The sequence below is a fragment of the Miniopterus natalensis genome, chromosome 1 (assembly GCF_054644295.1).
Source record: "Miniopterus natalensis isolate mMinNat1 chromosome 1, mMinNat1.hap1, whole genome shotgun sequence".
NCBI lineage: Eukaryota > Metazoa > Chordata > Mammalia > Chiroptera > Miniopteridae > Miniopterus > Miniopterus natalensis.
This window is the reverse complement of record NC_142081.1, coordinates 51,012,293-51,027,976: the sequence shown is the minus strand read 5'-3', so window position 1 is coordinate 51,027,976 and position 15,684 is coordinate 51,012,293. Positions and strand designations below refer to the sequence as shown.

The 15,684-nt window shown below is 38.9% G+C and overlaps 1 protein-coding gene and 1 non-coding gene across 4 annotated transcripts in view; both read right to left on the bottom strand.

Annotated features, from left to right (window-relative positions):
* The window catches only part of MYO5A (myosin VA), a 168,517-nt gene that overhangs the window by 28,347 nt on the left and 124,486 nt on the right, over positions 1 to 15,684 (bottom strand). For all 3 annotated transcript variants that reach the window (XM_087821400.1, XM_087821398.1, XM_087821399.1), the window contains exons 26-29: positions 9,197 to 9,340; positions 8,891 to 8,944; positions 4,872 to 5,099; positions 501 to 601 (exon numbers count right to left, since the gene is read on the bottom strand). In XM_087821400.1, coding sequence (XP_087677526.1) covers positions 501 to 601; positions 4,872 to 5,099; positions 8,891 to 8,944; positions 9,197 to 9,340 — 527 coding nt within the window. The remainder of the gene's footprint in view (positions 1 to 500; positions 602 to 4,871; positions 5,100 to 8,890; positions 8,945 to 9,196; positions 9,341 to 15,684) is intronic.
* Positions 5,629 to 5,732, bottom strand: LOC148094132 (U6 spliceosomal RNA). The gene has a single exon (XR_015716319.1). It is a non-coding gene; the product is annotated as a U6 spliceosomal RNA (small nuclear RNA).

The following is a 15,684-nucleotide window of genomic DNA, read 5'->3' as shown; positions in this document are numbered from 1 at the left end:
GGGAACATGACAAAAATGTCTCAATTATCAGGGTCCTGCCCTAGGTTTCTAAAAATTATGGAACCCTTATAGAATTATATGGCTAACACTAATATGATTCCAGATACTTCATCATTTCTTCTCACATTAAATCTGATTATTGAAAGCTGCAGTTGCCCCTACAAACCTTCACAAATAATCAGTCTGAAAGCAAATGAAAGTGACTCCCCAAGACAGTCCAACAGTGAGCAACTGGTTTTCTTCTCAAGGCTAAGACCTGAAGATGCAGACATACATCCCCTTGATGCGAAGGACATTTTCCCTGACACCTCTCATCAATAATCTACCTTATGTTATCATGGGACTTTACTGAATATATTGAAAAACTTGGATTCCCTTTGAAGGTCAGTTGATGTCTACTAAAGCAATGTATAAATACTTTGCCTTACTGTACAAGAGGCCTGAAGACTAAAAATCAATAATGATTAAACCAAAATGGAATAAAAACAGGACCAACTTACCTATTTGTTTCTTTCAAACCAATGTATGCTTGTGCTATTTCGCCTTTATCTTTCATTTTTTGTACATCTTCCAAAAGTACTGTGGCATCTGTCATTGTGTTCTGTAGAGGAAATGACACATTTCCACATTAAGAACCAACTCACAAGCTTTGGCCCACATACGACATACTTGTTTGTTTTTGTGTCCACCACAACGCTGCCCCTCCAGACCCTAGAGGATGGTGGGGCACAGGCAGTCAAGGGAAAGAGGAGCCTTCAGTCCTTTTCTTGAGAATCCTTAATGCGCTGCTATGTATGTGGTGAAATTCTGGAATACTACGGCCCTGAAATAAAATAACGGACGGGCTATGTGTGTTTTACATTATGTGTGTGTATGTTGGGGGTGAATATATATATATATTCTAATATATAGTTCCTTGGTGTTCTTGCTTGGTTATTGCTCTAATGCTGTATATACTATATACTTTATATATATACACTCAAATAAAATATGTTTCATATATTTCAAAAATATATAGTATAAATATATATATTTCCTGATATATACACAGCATCAGAACAAAGACCAGGCAAGAACACTGAGTATTTAGTGAAACGGACAACGCTGTTCTTTCTACTACTTTTCGATCAATTATAATAAAACAGATGCCCTAATAATACACTAAAAGTTTGACATAAAGCTCATTCTTCCATGAAAAACTCAGTACAAAAAGGTGGCATTCAGATGTATGCTTCAGCAAAATTAAAAGTTTCTCACATCTTTAGATCTATATAAATGGGAAGAATCCAGTTCCCTATAAATATCTACCAGCTGCTCTTATTCAATTCTTTTTCCTCTGTTACAGTACTACATGGTACATAAGCTTTTGAAATAAATATCTGGCACGTCAGAATTACTAATGATTTTGTATAAAAAGGACTTTTCTACTAAACATTTTTACTTCCTTTTTTATTTTTCCTTTTTGGTTTAATCTGTCTGACAACCACTGTAATTTCAAAATTTTGCTTCTACTCAGCTTTTCTCTCTCTCCCCTAAACCAGGACAAAAATACATAATGAGATCAAATGTTCTATAGCCTCTAAAGAATAATACACTGTAGCACGCAAGGGGCCATGCTATTTGTCTAAATAGTATATGTCTGATCCTTTAGTCCACGTTTGCCTTACAGACAGATCTTACAATGAAGTGGTGTTCACAGAATATACTTCAAATACAAGGATCTTAGAGACCAGTTTCTTTTTTTTCTTTTTTTTTAAATATATCTTTATTGATTTCAGATAAAGGAAAGGAGAGAGAGACAGACAGAAACATCAATGATGAGAGAGTCATTGGGGATTGAGCTCACAATCCGGGTATGTGCCCTGACCGGGAATCAAACCCCGATCGCCTGGATCCTAGGTCGATGCTCAACCGCTGAGCCATGCCCGGCCGGGCTAGAGACCAGTTTCAAGATAACTTGAATGCCAACTAGAGGCCGACAAATACTCGCTTTTGAATTTCAGTGTTTTTAAGAAACAGCCTTTTTTAAAAAAGTTCCTTTTCTCCTAATGCTGTTCTTTTGTGAGTTTATAAATGTATCCTTGGAGAAGACCAAATATAATCTGATAAAAGCTATTAACAAAAGCTTATGTTTTATTGAATTTTAAACATCTTCCCCATAAACACCACATACAGCATTTCTTTAGCTATTTTTAGAAATATTTTAGTATGCATTTCATAGAAAATTTCTTTTTCTCTTTCTCTGAAAGGCAGAAAATCTTTCTATTCCATAAAGGGCTATACTCAGATTTTAAAATTTTAAGTAATAATTCTCAAAGGCCCAGGTTCTATAATGCTACATGTATTCTCTGATATCTGAGGACCTACCTACAGGATGTGGTTTTGAACTTTTAGTAAATTAGGCAATTTGATCTAATTAACTAATGCAAAGAAAAGCTAGGCCTCTCAGTATGTTGCTGTCCTGAGAGTCAGTAACCAGTCCTTCCCTTATCTGGCCTATCTTAGCTAAGAAATGGTGGCTGGGGCATGGGCTCAGGCTTAAACTGCCAGTGTTAGCAAGTTTCTGATTCACTGCTCAGTTTGTCTCCCTCAAGTCAGTGACCAAAAGTCCTGAAAGGGTTGAACCATGTCAGAAAATCCCACCCTTCCCAAGTGTGCCTAGCAACCCAGGCTCCTCTTTACCCTTGGCCAACAAATCCATAGCTGAGAGACATGAGAGCACGGGAGAGCCTGTGCTTTTCTGTGTATGCCAGGTTAAGGGCTCCCTCCCCCACTTGTGGATGGCCTAGGAACTACCATAGTGAGTCAGAAAGCTGGCTGAGAATTAGAAGTCATGGAGGACTCTCTGTGAGCCAGGCTGGAGACTACTACCTCCACACTTTCCCACTGACTTCCCAAATAAGAAGGGGTCAAAATAGGAAATCAATTTGCTAATATAAAAGTAGACCTGGTGGCCAGAAAGCATCAATTGCATATATATTGAGCGATATTTGTAAACTAAAATTAGAACTAAATAGTATTTACTAAAAATTTTATAATTACCTTGTCATCCTGAAAAATCACAAGTCAGCAAGCACAAAAAAACAAATGGAGAAAACAATAAACTCTTAGGTTCCATAAATAAATTCTATCAGAGCCTCCATCATAACAAATAAAAGTGAACTGTAAAAAACAACCATGAATTGTTTCTGTAAAACCAACTCCATAAACAAATAAATATTCATGAATCTGACATGAGGTAGACATTAACATATATTTATGTGATGGCAAGTCTTAATTCTTAGAAATAAGTGCTTGAAATTCTTTCTGTGTTTTTTAATTGTGAAGTATTTCTGAGTATGTGAAAGATGACCCTCCTGTTTTATATGGGTGAAATTCTTTTCCAAGGTCTGTGAGAGTTAAAGTAATGCCTGATAGGATGTCATTTGTCCAAGTAAAGCCTCCTCGAAGACTCGTGGAGGTGGAGCAGATAAACTAGACCCGGCTGGGCTGGATCATCACCTTGCTCACTGGGTGTCACCACTGTCCTGCAAAGAAATTGTGACATGATGTGTTATGACTAGAAACTGAGTGGGATGAACAGCCCTGGGGTGTTTGAAAGGTCTCAATCAGCATCATTTTCCTAGGAGAGGACAAGCTGCGGCCATGTGTAAGCTGGGAGCTGGAAGAGGAAAAGCCTCGGTTAGACAGGACCAGCCCTTTAGGGGCTGGCAAGCAGATGTCACATGGAATATGTGAGGTGGGTTCCTGAGGGTGTGTGATCCCAGAGCTATGTGCTCTGTTAGCTAGATTGTTTTTAAACCCCTTGGTTCATTTTTCTTTTCCTTTCCCTTGACTATACTGAAGTTTCTTATGAGTATACCAATTTGTCACAAGGGAACCAGAGAAAGGAATCATGATTGTGGACTCAGAGCCTTGAGTAGTCACCATGGGAACCAAAAATGAAACAGCTCCAGGGAAGGTGAGATGTATCTGTAGGGCTAAACCAAAGGAAAAATTCCCATTTTCCAACTTCTCATTTCAGACTTAAGGGGTTTGTGATTTGTTTTAAAATAAGGAAGGCCATTTCTTTATATAACTCCATTTGTTAGGTGAGAGTTGCCATTATCAAATCCAAACCTACGTGCTAGGTTCGCCACTATCTCAGCCACATGCAGAACTACCATTTCTAAGAGGAGCACTCTCAGATCTTTCAGGCACTCAGTTCATCATGTATCACAGTCCTGATTTATTTGGCATGGCATGCTGTTGGAATAGTTGACTTCGAGGTCTCAGAATACCTCAGGGCAGGGAAGAACTCCAAAGGGCCATCTATATCCTCCAGCCTGGGTCCTTTCTGTTCAATCACTAACCACAGCCCCTCCCCACTGGGACAGCTCCCCTATTAAACAGAACTACCGGAAGTGAGCAGAACTCGTCTCCGCGTAACTTCCACTCACTGATCTCCTTTCTAATCTTTTCATGTTACCTTTCCATTTAATCAGGCTATCTTCAACAAATAATTTTAAAGTCGTATTAATGCCTTCCCATAGCAAGACAATTTACGGATTTGTGTATTTAATAGGATTTTATTTTTGATCAGAATTTATTGTGGCTAAATTACTACAAAAATTAATTTTAAAAGCCCTTGGCTCATGAGTGAAAGATGAGACTCTGAAAACCATTTGGGAGTTTACTTGCTTTGTGCTCACTCCAGTTAACATCTGCAACAGTTTTAAAACAACATTGAGATTTTTTTTTTTTAAATGGTAACATCCTCATTTAGACTAAAAATGCTCTTAAGTGTTTGCTTCATTATACATTAGAGGCAATGGATAGACAAACAGAGGCTGGTACCCAAACACCCTTGTTAGCCACGTGCTCCTGCTTACCTTGGGCTGGATGGCCTCTTTCTGGCTCACCAGCTGAGACCTCAAGATGAGGACCTCCTCCTTGCGGACATCGAGCTCCTCACTCACAGAGGTCAGCTGCTCCATGAGGACACGGTATGCGGGTGCACCTGGAGCCGTCACCTCTGGGGCACTTTTCTCACTAAGGGCCTTGCGTAACTCATTTAGCTCATTTTTCAGTTTTTTGTTTTCTGATTCTAGTTCTTGACGCTGTGTAGAGACATAGAATAGTTCACCCTGTCATCCTCAACTTTACATCGGAATGCCCATCTTCCCCCAAGCCAGTAGAAGAATTCTGCTGGAAAAGACTATCAGAGCTACCCTAGTGAATGGCTTCCCAGGTTCTACTGGGAACTCTGCCCTGCAAAGTAAGGAAGTCTGACATCAAGTAGAATTGAGCAAGGTGAATGATAGTTCGCTTCATTACCCTAAATTCCAGAGTCATATTTATTACAGGCCTGCCCAGGGTGTGTTCACAGGCCTGGAGAGATTAGCCCAGGCCTAGGAAGCCCAGGTTTTGTTTGTGGGTAAATATAAGGGCAACTGTAAGGGTCCAGCTAGTTGGGTTATTTCCAATGAGCGGATCTCTGAAAGAAGAGTAGCATCCTTTTATTTCCTTTGTAAAACAGAATAAAAAGACAACTGAAATCTTAGGCTTTTAATGTCTAAAAAAATAATTACCACATCACTTAAACTAATAAAATTCCCTGTAGAGTTTTGATGACAACAAATAATGTTTTTTAACATCGAATGTTTCACGAATTTGAGTGTCATCCTTGTGCAGGGGACATGCTAATCTCTGTGTCAGTTCAATTTTAGTACATATGCTGCAGAAGCGAGCACAGATAACTTTTTTTCACACTTCTCTCCTGTGTGACACGCTTGTGAGGCTGCTGGCAGAGCTTCGGAAGGTGGGAGTAGAGGATGAGGCACCTCTCCTCCTTCTGCCCCTCCATAGCTGCACATACCACCAGCCATCCTTCTGCCACCAGTGGTGCTGCCCTCGGCACATTCTGCTCAAGCCACGGCAATGGGAACCCAGAATAGGCTCTGACATTAAACTATATTTCCTGGCACTAGAGCACAAATGTCACAGAATGCCAGCTGATAAACAGTGAAGCGACAGTCATTTGAAAGTACCATCGCTACACCTTAAACTAATAAAAGATAATGCTGAATGTAAACTATAATTGAAAACTTTTAAAATTAAATAAAAGCACCATGATAATTTATTTAGCACATGAGATAGGGTCTTATGATAGTGGATGTGAGGTACTGCTGTATAAAGTATTTTGTTTCTTGCAGAGAGGCAATCTTGTGTTTGTAGCACCGTATCAGACTTTTTAACATGTGATAGTAAAACTAGTCTTTTTTCTTTAGTTAAGAATAAATAACCCTTTCTTTCATTAATTAATCCATTCTTATGTGAAAAAGAATGCTCCTTCCTATCCAACAGTCTCCCACCAACTGGTATTCAGATTCGCATTGCTCACTTCTGCAACAGAAAACACGGCTGTCTTTACTCAGACACCTAAGCTCTATGCAGCGTTTCCCAAACTTCAGTGTGCATTAGGATCACCTGGAGGACAAGCTGCTGGGCCCCACCCCCAGAGCTTCTGATTCCATAGGTCAGGGGTGAGGTCCACAAATTTGCATTTCCAACAAGTTACCAGCTGATGTTGATGCTACTGGCCACAGGGACATTTTGAGAAACACTCAAGCTAATACTTGTGAACTCTGTGATCTGGGCCTCAGTTTTAACATACTACAGAGAATGTCTTTATTTGTCCATTTTTGTGTGAGGTAGGCAGAGTGAGCAGAGCTAAAGGTCAGATTCCTAACCCCATTCCTCTGATCTGTCCTATCCCACTGCATTGGATTCTTGTCTTGTATGATCCATATCATGATTTGGTCTTCTGGACAGAGAGTGCAAAAGACAATGAAAGTAAGAATAACAGAGATGCCATTTGCTGCCACCCTTTTCTCCTTCCACAAATATAAATATTAAAGTAGTACTTTCATTGCAGGAGCAAGAGATTCATTCTTGTTGTAATTAGAAAGGGTAAAAGGGTCCTTTAAAAGTAAATACTATATATTTTTGTAAAAATTAGTTTTCAAATAAATGATGATAGGAACCCAGGATGTTTAGAAAGTTTCCTTAGTCTGGAGACCTGGATTCAAAATCAGACTGCTATCTGAGAGCATATCTTTTAACTGTTCTTACTAAGCCTCAGAGTATGAATCTTTAAAAAAAAAAAAAGGAAAACTTGTAAGTTTTGACAATGATTAAATAAGATAAGGTGTAGGAAAAACTTTTAAAACTATAAATACAGGTGTTATTAGTTAAGTGTTTATTAAATATCAGTTAAAAAATTCTATCTTCAGGGGAAGGAGCTGATAAAAGTTGTGGGTTTGGGCACAGTAAAGGACAGGATTCTCTACGCCAAGATGCCAGGCAGCTGGTGAGGAAGACGTAATCAGCAGTCTGGACAGGGGAAAGTGGCAAATCCACGGAGGATAGGGGCCTCTTAGTGCGCATAAGTTATGTTCCAAATCACAGTGTTAGGAAAGAATATATCAGGACTAGACTTGAAGTAATATTATTGAAAAAGAAAAAAAAATTCAGGACTGCTTGGAGAGACCCTAGGAAATCTCAAATATACATAAAGGCTTTAAAATGATAAGAGTTTCCTTATACTATTTTGTGGCTTTTCTAACTTTTATCTTTGTTTGGTTTTAACCATAAACTTTACTATAATTTTTACAGACTACACTTTACTTAGCAGAAAATAGTAAAAAATTTACAGAAGCAGAAAATATCTCAGAAAAATAAATTTAAGACTAAAAAATTAATCAATAACTTAGAAAACTTTTGAAGCTGGGGGTGTTTTGAGAGCTGACAGCCTGATAGCTCAGGTGTTGCAGGGATCAAAATGTTCTGATTCTGGAAACCAGAGGAAGGAGCGAGCCAGGGGTGGGGGCGGGAGTGGGAATGGGGCTGGGTGGGTAGGGGCACAGCCGGCCTGCTCTGTATCAAGGAGTGGACTCTCCCCCGCCCCTCACCACAAATGTCAACTCCTGTGTTACCAAGATGCTTTGTATTTCAGGAACTCCTCCTCCTAGTCCAGTGCCTCTTCCCTCGTTCAGTGCTCTGGGAGACACAGTGGCAGCTTATTACTGTCTAGACACTGCCTTCAAACATTAAGAAGACACAATTCTCTACCTTCAGCCTCCTCCTCCCAACTGTTTTAAAAAAAAAAAAAGAATGTTTCTACTCTGCAAAGTAATACCTAGCTATCTTTCTCTACCAACACACAGTTTCAGTGGGGTTTGGAGGCAGCGATACCAACGTTCAAACCCTGTTTCTGTCAGTTTCCAATGGGATGACCTTAGGGAAGTTACTTATATCTCTTAGCCTCAATTTTCTTATTTGTAAAATGGGAACTAAAATACTGACTTGCAGGACTGTTGTAAGAATTAGAGCTGATATGTAAAATGCCTGTATTTTAAAATGATGATGATAGAGATAGCAGTCAACATTTGTTGGGTACTATTAAATACAGTGCTGGGCACTATTCTAAGCAGTTTACATGGGTTAGTTCATATAATACTCATGATAGTCCTATAAGATAAATATTATCATTATCCCCATGTTATAGATGAGAAAACTGAGGCACAGAAAGGATATATAACTTGCACCCAGCCATAGAGGGTGGGACCTAGCAATTGAACCCAGGCAGTCTGACGCCAGAGTCCCTGTCCTTTACTACCTTCTACAGCCTCAAATGGCAGCTAATGGTCCTGTTTCTAATTAGACTGAACACCATCTTATACAGACTAGAACCTATAAAAGGAAACCACACAAGGCCAGGAGTAATGCCTGAATAAGGCTTAAACTAGGGCCTTGGGTGCCCTAAAAGATGTTCTCTGAGAAAGAGGCTCTCAGCAGGTCTTCTGCCAGAACAAGATATTTGAAGTCCTGGGCAGAAACTTCCTGTTACCTTGAGTGACTCATATTCCAGTTCGGCTCCTCTAATTTGTGGTCGCTCTTCTTCCTAAGGAAATATAAATTAAAAACTTTATAAATAAGTAGCTATATTTTAATTGTTACAATTTTACTCAGAATATTTCCTTGCTCTGCAGAAAATAGTGCAGAGAGGTCAGCCCTCACTACTTGAATCAAATCTTACTTGGTTAAAGCACTTGTGGGCTGAGTTTCCATTAGGAAGAAACTGCAGAACTGGGCATAAAGTCCCAGCTCAGTGCTCAGTTTGCCTGGCACCCTGGGGTGGGATAGCACTGCGCACCTTTGCCTTGCTGCGGAGCACCTGCTCCTCCTTGCGGTCCAGCTCATCCTGCATCACTTGCTTCTCCTGCTCCAGCTCTGTGACCCGCTTCTGGAGCTTGAGGAACAACGACATGTCCAGAGGTACCTTCTTCTCACTTGGCTCCTAAAACCCAGAAAAAACAAGATGGTCAAGTCAATCCGGAAGATGTATAAGCCAATGAGAAAATGGTGAGCAGCCCAACAGAAAAAATTGGCAAATTTACAGGAGAAATATAAAGGGCTAAAAATACACAAGTAATATGTTCAACCTAGCTAATAATGGAGAAATGCAAGTTAAACAACAGTGAGGTACTACTTTTTCCCTAACAGGTTGGCAAAGACTGAAAAGATTTATAATGCCATGTGTTAGTAACAGTGTTTTATATGATACTGGTGGAAGTAAAAGTAGGCCTTTTCAAAGATCAAGTTTAAGCTAGCAATCTACGTTTAAGAATTAATCCTACAGATATACTTACACAAGTACACAAAAAAATATGGAAAAAGATGTTCATTGCAGCATTTTTTGTAATTGCAAAAAAATATGGAAAGAACCCAAATATTAGTTAATAGGAGTGGTTTTAAATAAATTATGGTAGAGCCAAATTATGACATATTTTATAGCTGTTAAAAAGAATGAAATAGATCTATATGAGGAGATAAATATGTCCTAGATAAAAGTATTAAGTGAAATACACAAGTTGCAGGACAGTATTTATATTATGATCTTATATTTTGTTTTAAAAAAACCACACAAATATATGTGGACTTTTAAACATACCAAGCACACAGAATACAAAAATCTAGAAGGCCATCAATGGATACCTTGGAGATTGGGAGGTACTATGGGAATTTTTTATTTTTTACTTCACATATCTCTATTTGAATTCTTTTGTAATCGGGAAAAATAATTATTGAAAAGGCGAAGTGTCAGCATAAATATATTGAGATCAGATGAAGAGAAAATGAAAATATATATAGCCCTTAATAAACTGAAAAATAACCTGGTAGCACTTTAAAAGTATGGCAATTGGTTCTAAAACAGAATCACAGTGAGAAGTACTAGGATAAATAGACACAGTAATTAAAGCCAAGCAAACGGAAAGAACTAACCACCATCATGGAAGTCCTGAGAGTGCCATGATTGTTTTACCTTGTGTACTTTTGGTTTGAACTTTTAATGAGGTAAGAGGAGAAGGAATTATATCCTTAGATTTAATGGAATAATACGGAATCTTTTTTTTTTTTTTTTTTGAGAGATAGAGAGAATGGTAATAACATTTAACTAAATGGTTGAAGTATAATTCTTAACTGATTAGCTAATCTTACATTTCCAATTGTTAATTTTTAAAACAAATGTTCTTTATTCTGGTATAAAAGCAAATTAAGTTTTTAGAGAAAATTTAGGAAATAAGAAAAGTGCAAAGAAGAAAAATGCAGGTGTAACCTCATATCCAGAGAAAACTCATAATTTTTGTTTAGTCTTCCGTCTGCAGATTTCTAGAACTGAAATATTTTCATTATAGATATATACTGTCTTTTAAGCTTAGCATCATATTACAATTGTTTTCCAAATTTACAATATATTTGAAACAGAAATTTTTAAAGGCTGTTTTGACATGTGTACCATCATTTGCTTAGCTATTACCTTAGTGATAGGCACTGAGGTTGGTCCTAATTTTTTGCTATTGAATATACTAAAATAAATATTCTAGTACATAAATATCTAAACTTTAACATTTTTTCCTTTATTTTATTTTATATTTTTTCCACCTAAACTTCAATGTTTCTAAGTCTGTTGTACTAGTTGGGCCAGTTTACACTTCCATCAGTAAACATCACCTTGCCTAGAACAGCAACAACTGTGATTTAAAAACACATATTTGCTCAGTCAATAAAGCAAAAGTGGTATTTTGTTGTTATTTTAATTTACATTTCTTTGCCTTTTGATACAGTTGAATAATTTTTAAATTCATCAGCTATCTTTGGTCATTTGTGAATTCTTAGTTGTGCTATTCAGTGTTATTTCAGTTCTAAGAAAACACCTAAGCAGAATCAACTAAGAAGCGGGACATTTATAGGCTGTCAAGTCATTTCCCTACAAACTAGTGAGACCCGGATTTTTCCTCCCTATCCACTTTTGTAATGCTCAACAGTAAGAAAAAATGTGTACGATCATCACCACAAAGTCTGTCCTGACTTAGTGGAACAGAGAGAGCATCCTGCCCCCTGCCCGAACATGAAATCAAATTCATTCTATTTTATATAAACAAAATTCATTCATATAAAAACTCATTTCTATACACCTCAAAAACACTTATATTTTAACTTATTTACAATGTAAATATTTCATCTTATATATTTTTAATGTTTATTAATGACGTATGTGTCCATGAAAATTTTTATTTAATCTTTTTTTACACTTTAATAGAAGCCTTCATCCTACGAATGAATATACTATTTCATTCATTGTACCTAAAATGTTGTCATTTAGGAATCATCCCTCTCAGACTTGAATGGCCATTTTTATTTAAAAGAAATTCTTTCATTAAAATCTACCCTGGCTGGTTTTGTTCAGTGGTTAGAGCGTCGGCCTGCAGCCTGCAGGGTCCCGGGTTCGATTCCAGCCAAGGGCACATACCTCAGTTGCAGGCTCAATCCCTGCCTGGTGGGAGTAAGTGGGAGGCAACCAATCAATGTGTCTCTCTCACATTGATATTTCCCTTTCTCTCCCTCCCTTCCACTCTCTCTAAAAAGCAATGGAAAAAATATCCTCAGGTGAGGATTAAAAAAAGAAATCAGATGGGGTAACTCTTTAAATATCAGTTAATACTACATAAAGAATTAGTTGATTGCTAGATAACAGCAAAATTCTATAGATGAGAACATTAGAACAGAAGATGGAGGAACACAAAAAGTAACATTTAACAAGTACAAAATTGCTTGAGAGGTAAAGGATGGTAATGTTTAACTGCTCTGGGTGGTGCCCACCCTTCTCCCTAATGACCCATCTAACTGAAGAGGTACCATCTGTCTTCTCCACCACATGGGCAAGGAGGAAGACAGGGCTCTCTGGCTCCAAGGAGTTTCTGGGGTTTGTGCTGCTTTCCTTCCTTAGTAAGGACTTTGTCATCTGGGACTTTTCCAAAAGAGTGAAACTTTGAAACTGACCTAAAAAATGACAGTCTCTCACCTGAGGAGAATAGGAAGATAAGAGAATTTATTCACAAAATTACCACTACAGGCCTGGGAGTCATTCTGGAATTATTGCTAACCATAGCTGAGAAAGTTATGGTGACCCTTTCCCTGGGTTTGACAGCTGGGAGGAAGCTTGAGAGCAGAAGCAGAACTGGAATAATTAGTCAATGGCTACCAAGAAAGGTGTATGACAGAGCAGAGAGAAGCAATGGTTGCAAAAGAATGTAATCCCAGACCATGAAGATGCTGGAAGTGGGCAGGGCTGCCAAGTACACGGAGTGGCAGGTGTGTCTCGGGAGAGAAACAGCCATGGAGGTGCCACTGTGACTTGTGAACCACAACTCACAGATCTGGCAAAGCTAAAAAAACATTGATTCTTTTTTTACCTCAAATTTTGCTGTTATTACATGACTGAGGTTGGCATTCTATGTTCCAAAAGTCTGAGAGAGCTCTACCTATTTTAATTAAAAATAAGAAATCAATGCATAAACAAGAGTAGGGGCATTATTTTCCTGGCACCAGGTTCTAAAAGAGGTACGTGGGAATATTACCCATAGGAGCTGAAAGTTTTCATTTCGTTTGTTAGGGTTAATTTGCAGACCTGGTCCTTACAGAGATAGTTGCAAGAAGAAATGCAAATCTGGAAGTCACAAGTAATTAGAAGTACAAATGCACAGTCATAGTCTGATACTTTTCTCCTGTCCAACTTTCCTTCTTCAATCTCTCTTTTTTTTAAAATATGTTTTTATTGACTTCAGAGAGAGGGAGAGGGAGAGACAGAAATATCAATGGTGAGAGTCGTTGATCAGCTGCTTCCTGCACACCCCCTACTGGGGATTGAGCCCGCAACCTGAGCACGTGCCCTGACCGGAATCGAACTGTGACCTTCTGGTTCATGGGTTGGCGCTCAACCACTGAGCAATGCTGCCTGGGCTGCCGCTCTTTTTCTTTTTTACTTGTCACTTGAGGATATGTTTTCATTGATTTGAGAGAGAGGAAAGCAGAGAGAGAGAAAGAGAAACATGGATGTGAGAAACACTGATCAGTCACCCTGACTGGGGATTAAACCCACAACCTAGGTATGTGCCCCAACAGGGAATCGAGCCTGCAACCTTTTGGTGTGTGGAACGACACTCCAACCAACTCAGTCACCTGGCCTGGGCCAATCTCTCTTTTTTTATTAACAGTTGTATAGGTTTCTATTTTTCTGATCCTGACCACACCCAGTCATTACTGTAGGATGGTTACCAGAAGCCTGATTAGAGCAAGAACATTTATTAAACACATACTATATATCAAACACTGTTGCAACTGTACATGAATTAATTCATTTAATCTTCAAAACATCACTCTAAAGTAAGATAATAACAATATCACCATTTCATGGATAAAGAAACTGAGACCCACAGAGATTGAGGCTAAGATTACGGACTCAGTCCAGAGAGGACAGTTACTGTAGTCTGTCCCATGGTACACACAGCACTCCTAACCAAAGCCAGCCGCACTTCAGATCATGCACTTAGTCACAAGGAACAAGCATCACCAGTTCAGTGAAAAGCCTTCCCCGTCACTGAGAGAAGACTTCCGGGTGCATGACCTACTGCTGGTGGTCAGAGCATGTGAAGGACAGTACGCAACACTCCAAGATCTGTCTGTGGTTTCTGGAGCACAGGTCATATTTCATTATTCAAAAGATATGAGAAATGTACTGAATCCCATTCTAACCTATCTCTTAACTTGAGAACAGAAAACAGGTGAGAATTAGAAATAAAAAGATTGCTTCTCCCCTCAAATCTGTAAGAATTTGGAGAAAACTTAAACAGAGTAGAGACCCTGACAAATACCAGTATTAATAAAAATGAGGTTAAGCATAGGAGTTTTTCAGTTTAAAAATGTAACACCCTCTATCAAAACTAGGAAGAAAAGGCCGCTTTGTCCTGAGTTTAAGACAAATTAATTGGCAGCAAACACACCCTTTCTGCCATGCTGCCCCTCCCATGCAGGAGCTGCTCAGTGATATTTCAATGAAGCTGGCAGTTTGTTAACACACTTCCCTCAGACCACTGGGAGGAGTACTCCCACTGAGACCAACAGGAGGTAATCCTAAACCTTCACATCCACTGGAGGCTCAGAAGTTGTAACTTTGAAATCTTCAAAGTCTAACTTTCTGAGAGTGCCCAAAGACACCCACCAAGGATTTCTCCCAACACAGATGCCTCTCCATCCATCAAGAGATGGAGTCTATTCCTCTCCCCACGGATCTGGGCTAGCCTTGTAATTTGCTTTGACCATAGAATGTGGCAGAATTGACACTGTGACAGTTCTGGACCTGGCATCTTTTGCTCTTGCACTCCTAGAACCCGTTCACCATGCTGCTGGAGAGAGAAGCCACATGGAGAGGCCCCAGGAAGAGAACCTGGGCACCCCAGATGAATGCAGGGAGGCACTCCAACCAATACCACATGGGGCTGAAGAACTGCCCAGTCAAAACCCAAAGAATTGTGAGCAATAATAAATTGCTATTGTTTGAAATCATTAAAGTTTGGGATGGTTTGGTGACACCTGGAACAACTTCTGTCCTGCTATATACTGGCCATACTGCTGTATCGAGGGTCCCCAGCCCCATGTCAGCTATAGACGAAAATGGGCCTGCAGAGCTGCAGTGTAGAATACCTGGGTGAGAGGTGTCGGAGTACAGAGATCCAAACAGACAAGCACCAGGCAGAATACTGGCTCTGTCACTTACAAGCTATGATCTTGGACAAATAACTTAGCCTTCTTGTGTGTATGACTCTAACTATATGACATCCCTATTATGTAACATTTTTCTTTAAATGAACAGAATGAGAAGGCAGGAACCTTTCATTCCTAAGTAAAACTAAGACAAGAAAGGAAAGAATCATTTCATTTTTTTCAGCTATTGTGCCAGAAGAGGTCTATATCTGACTTGGCCATTTTCTCAGAATATCATATAAAAATAGAAGAGTTGTGCTTGAGTTACCCATTACTGAAACTAATACTGTATTTGAAAAGATCTGAGAATTGTTTTCGGAACAATCTAACTTAAAGTCACTGTACTCGTGGAGTTACAGTAATATGTCATTTGGGTTTCATACCACATAACATAAAACACTAAGGCAGATTTATAAGCTATTTTCATGCATTTTTGTGGAAGAAAATTACATTGGTAAAAACTGTCACCAAACAGAGGCAGCAGTCTTACTAAACTCTTGGGCATTAGTATTCATAATATTCAAGGGCAGCCCTGAGCAG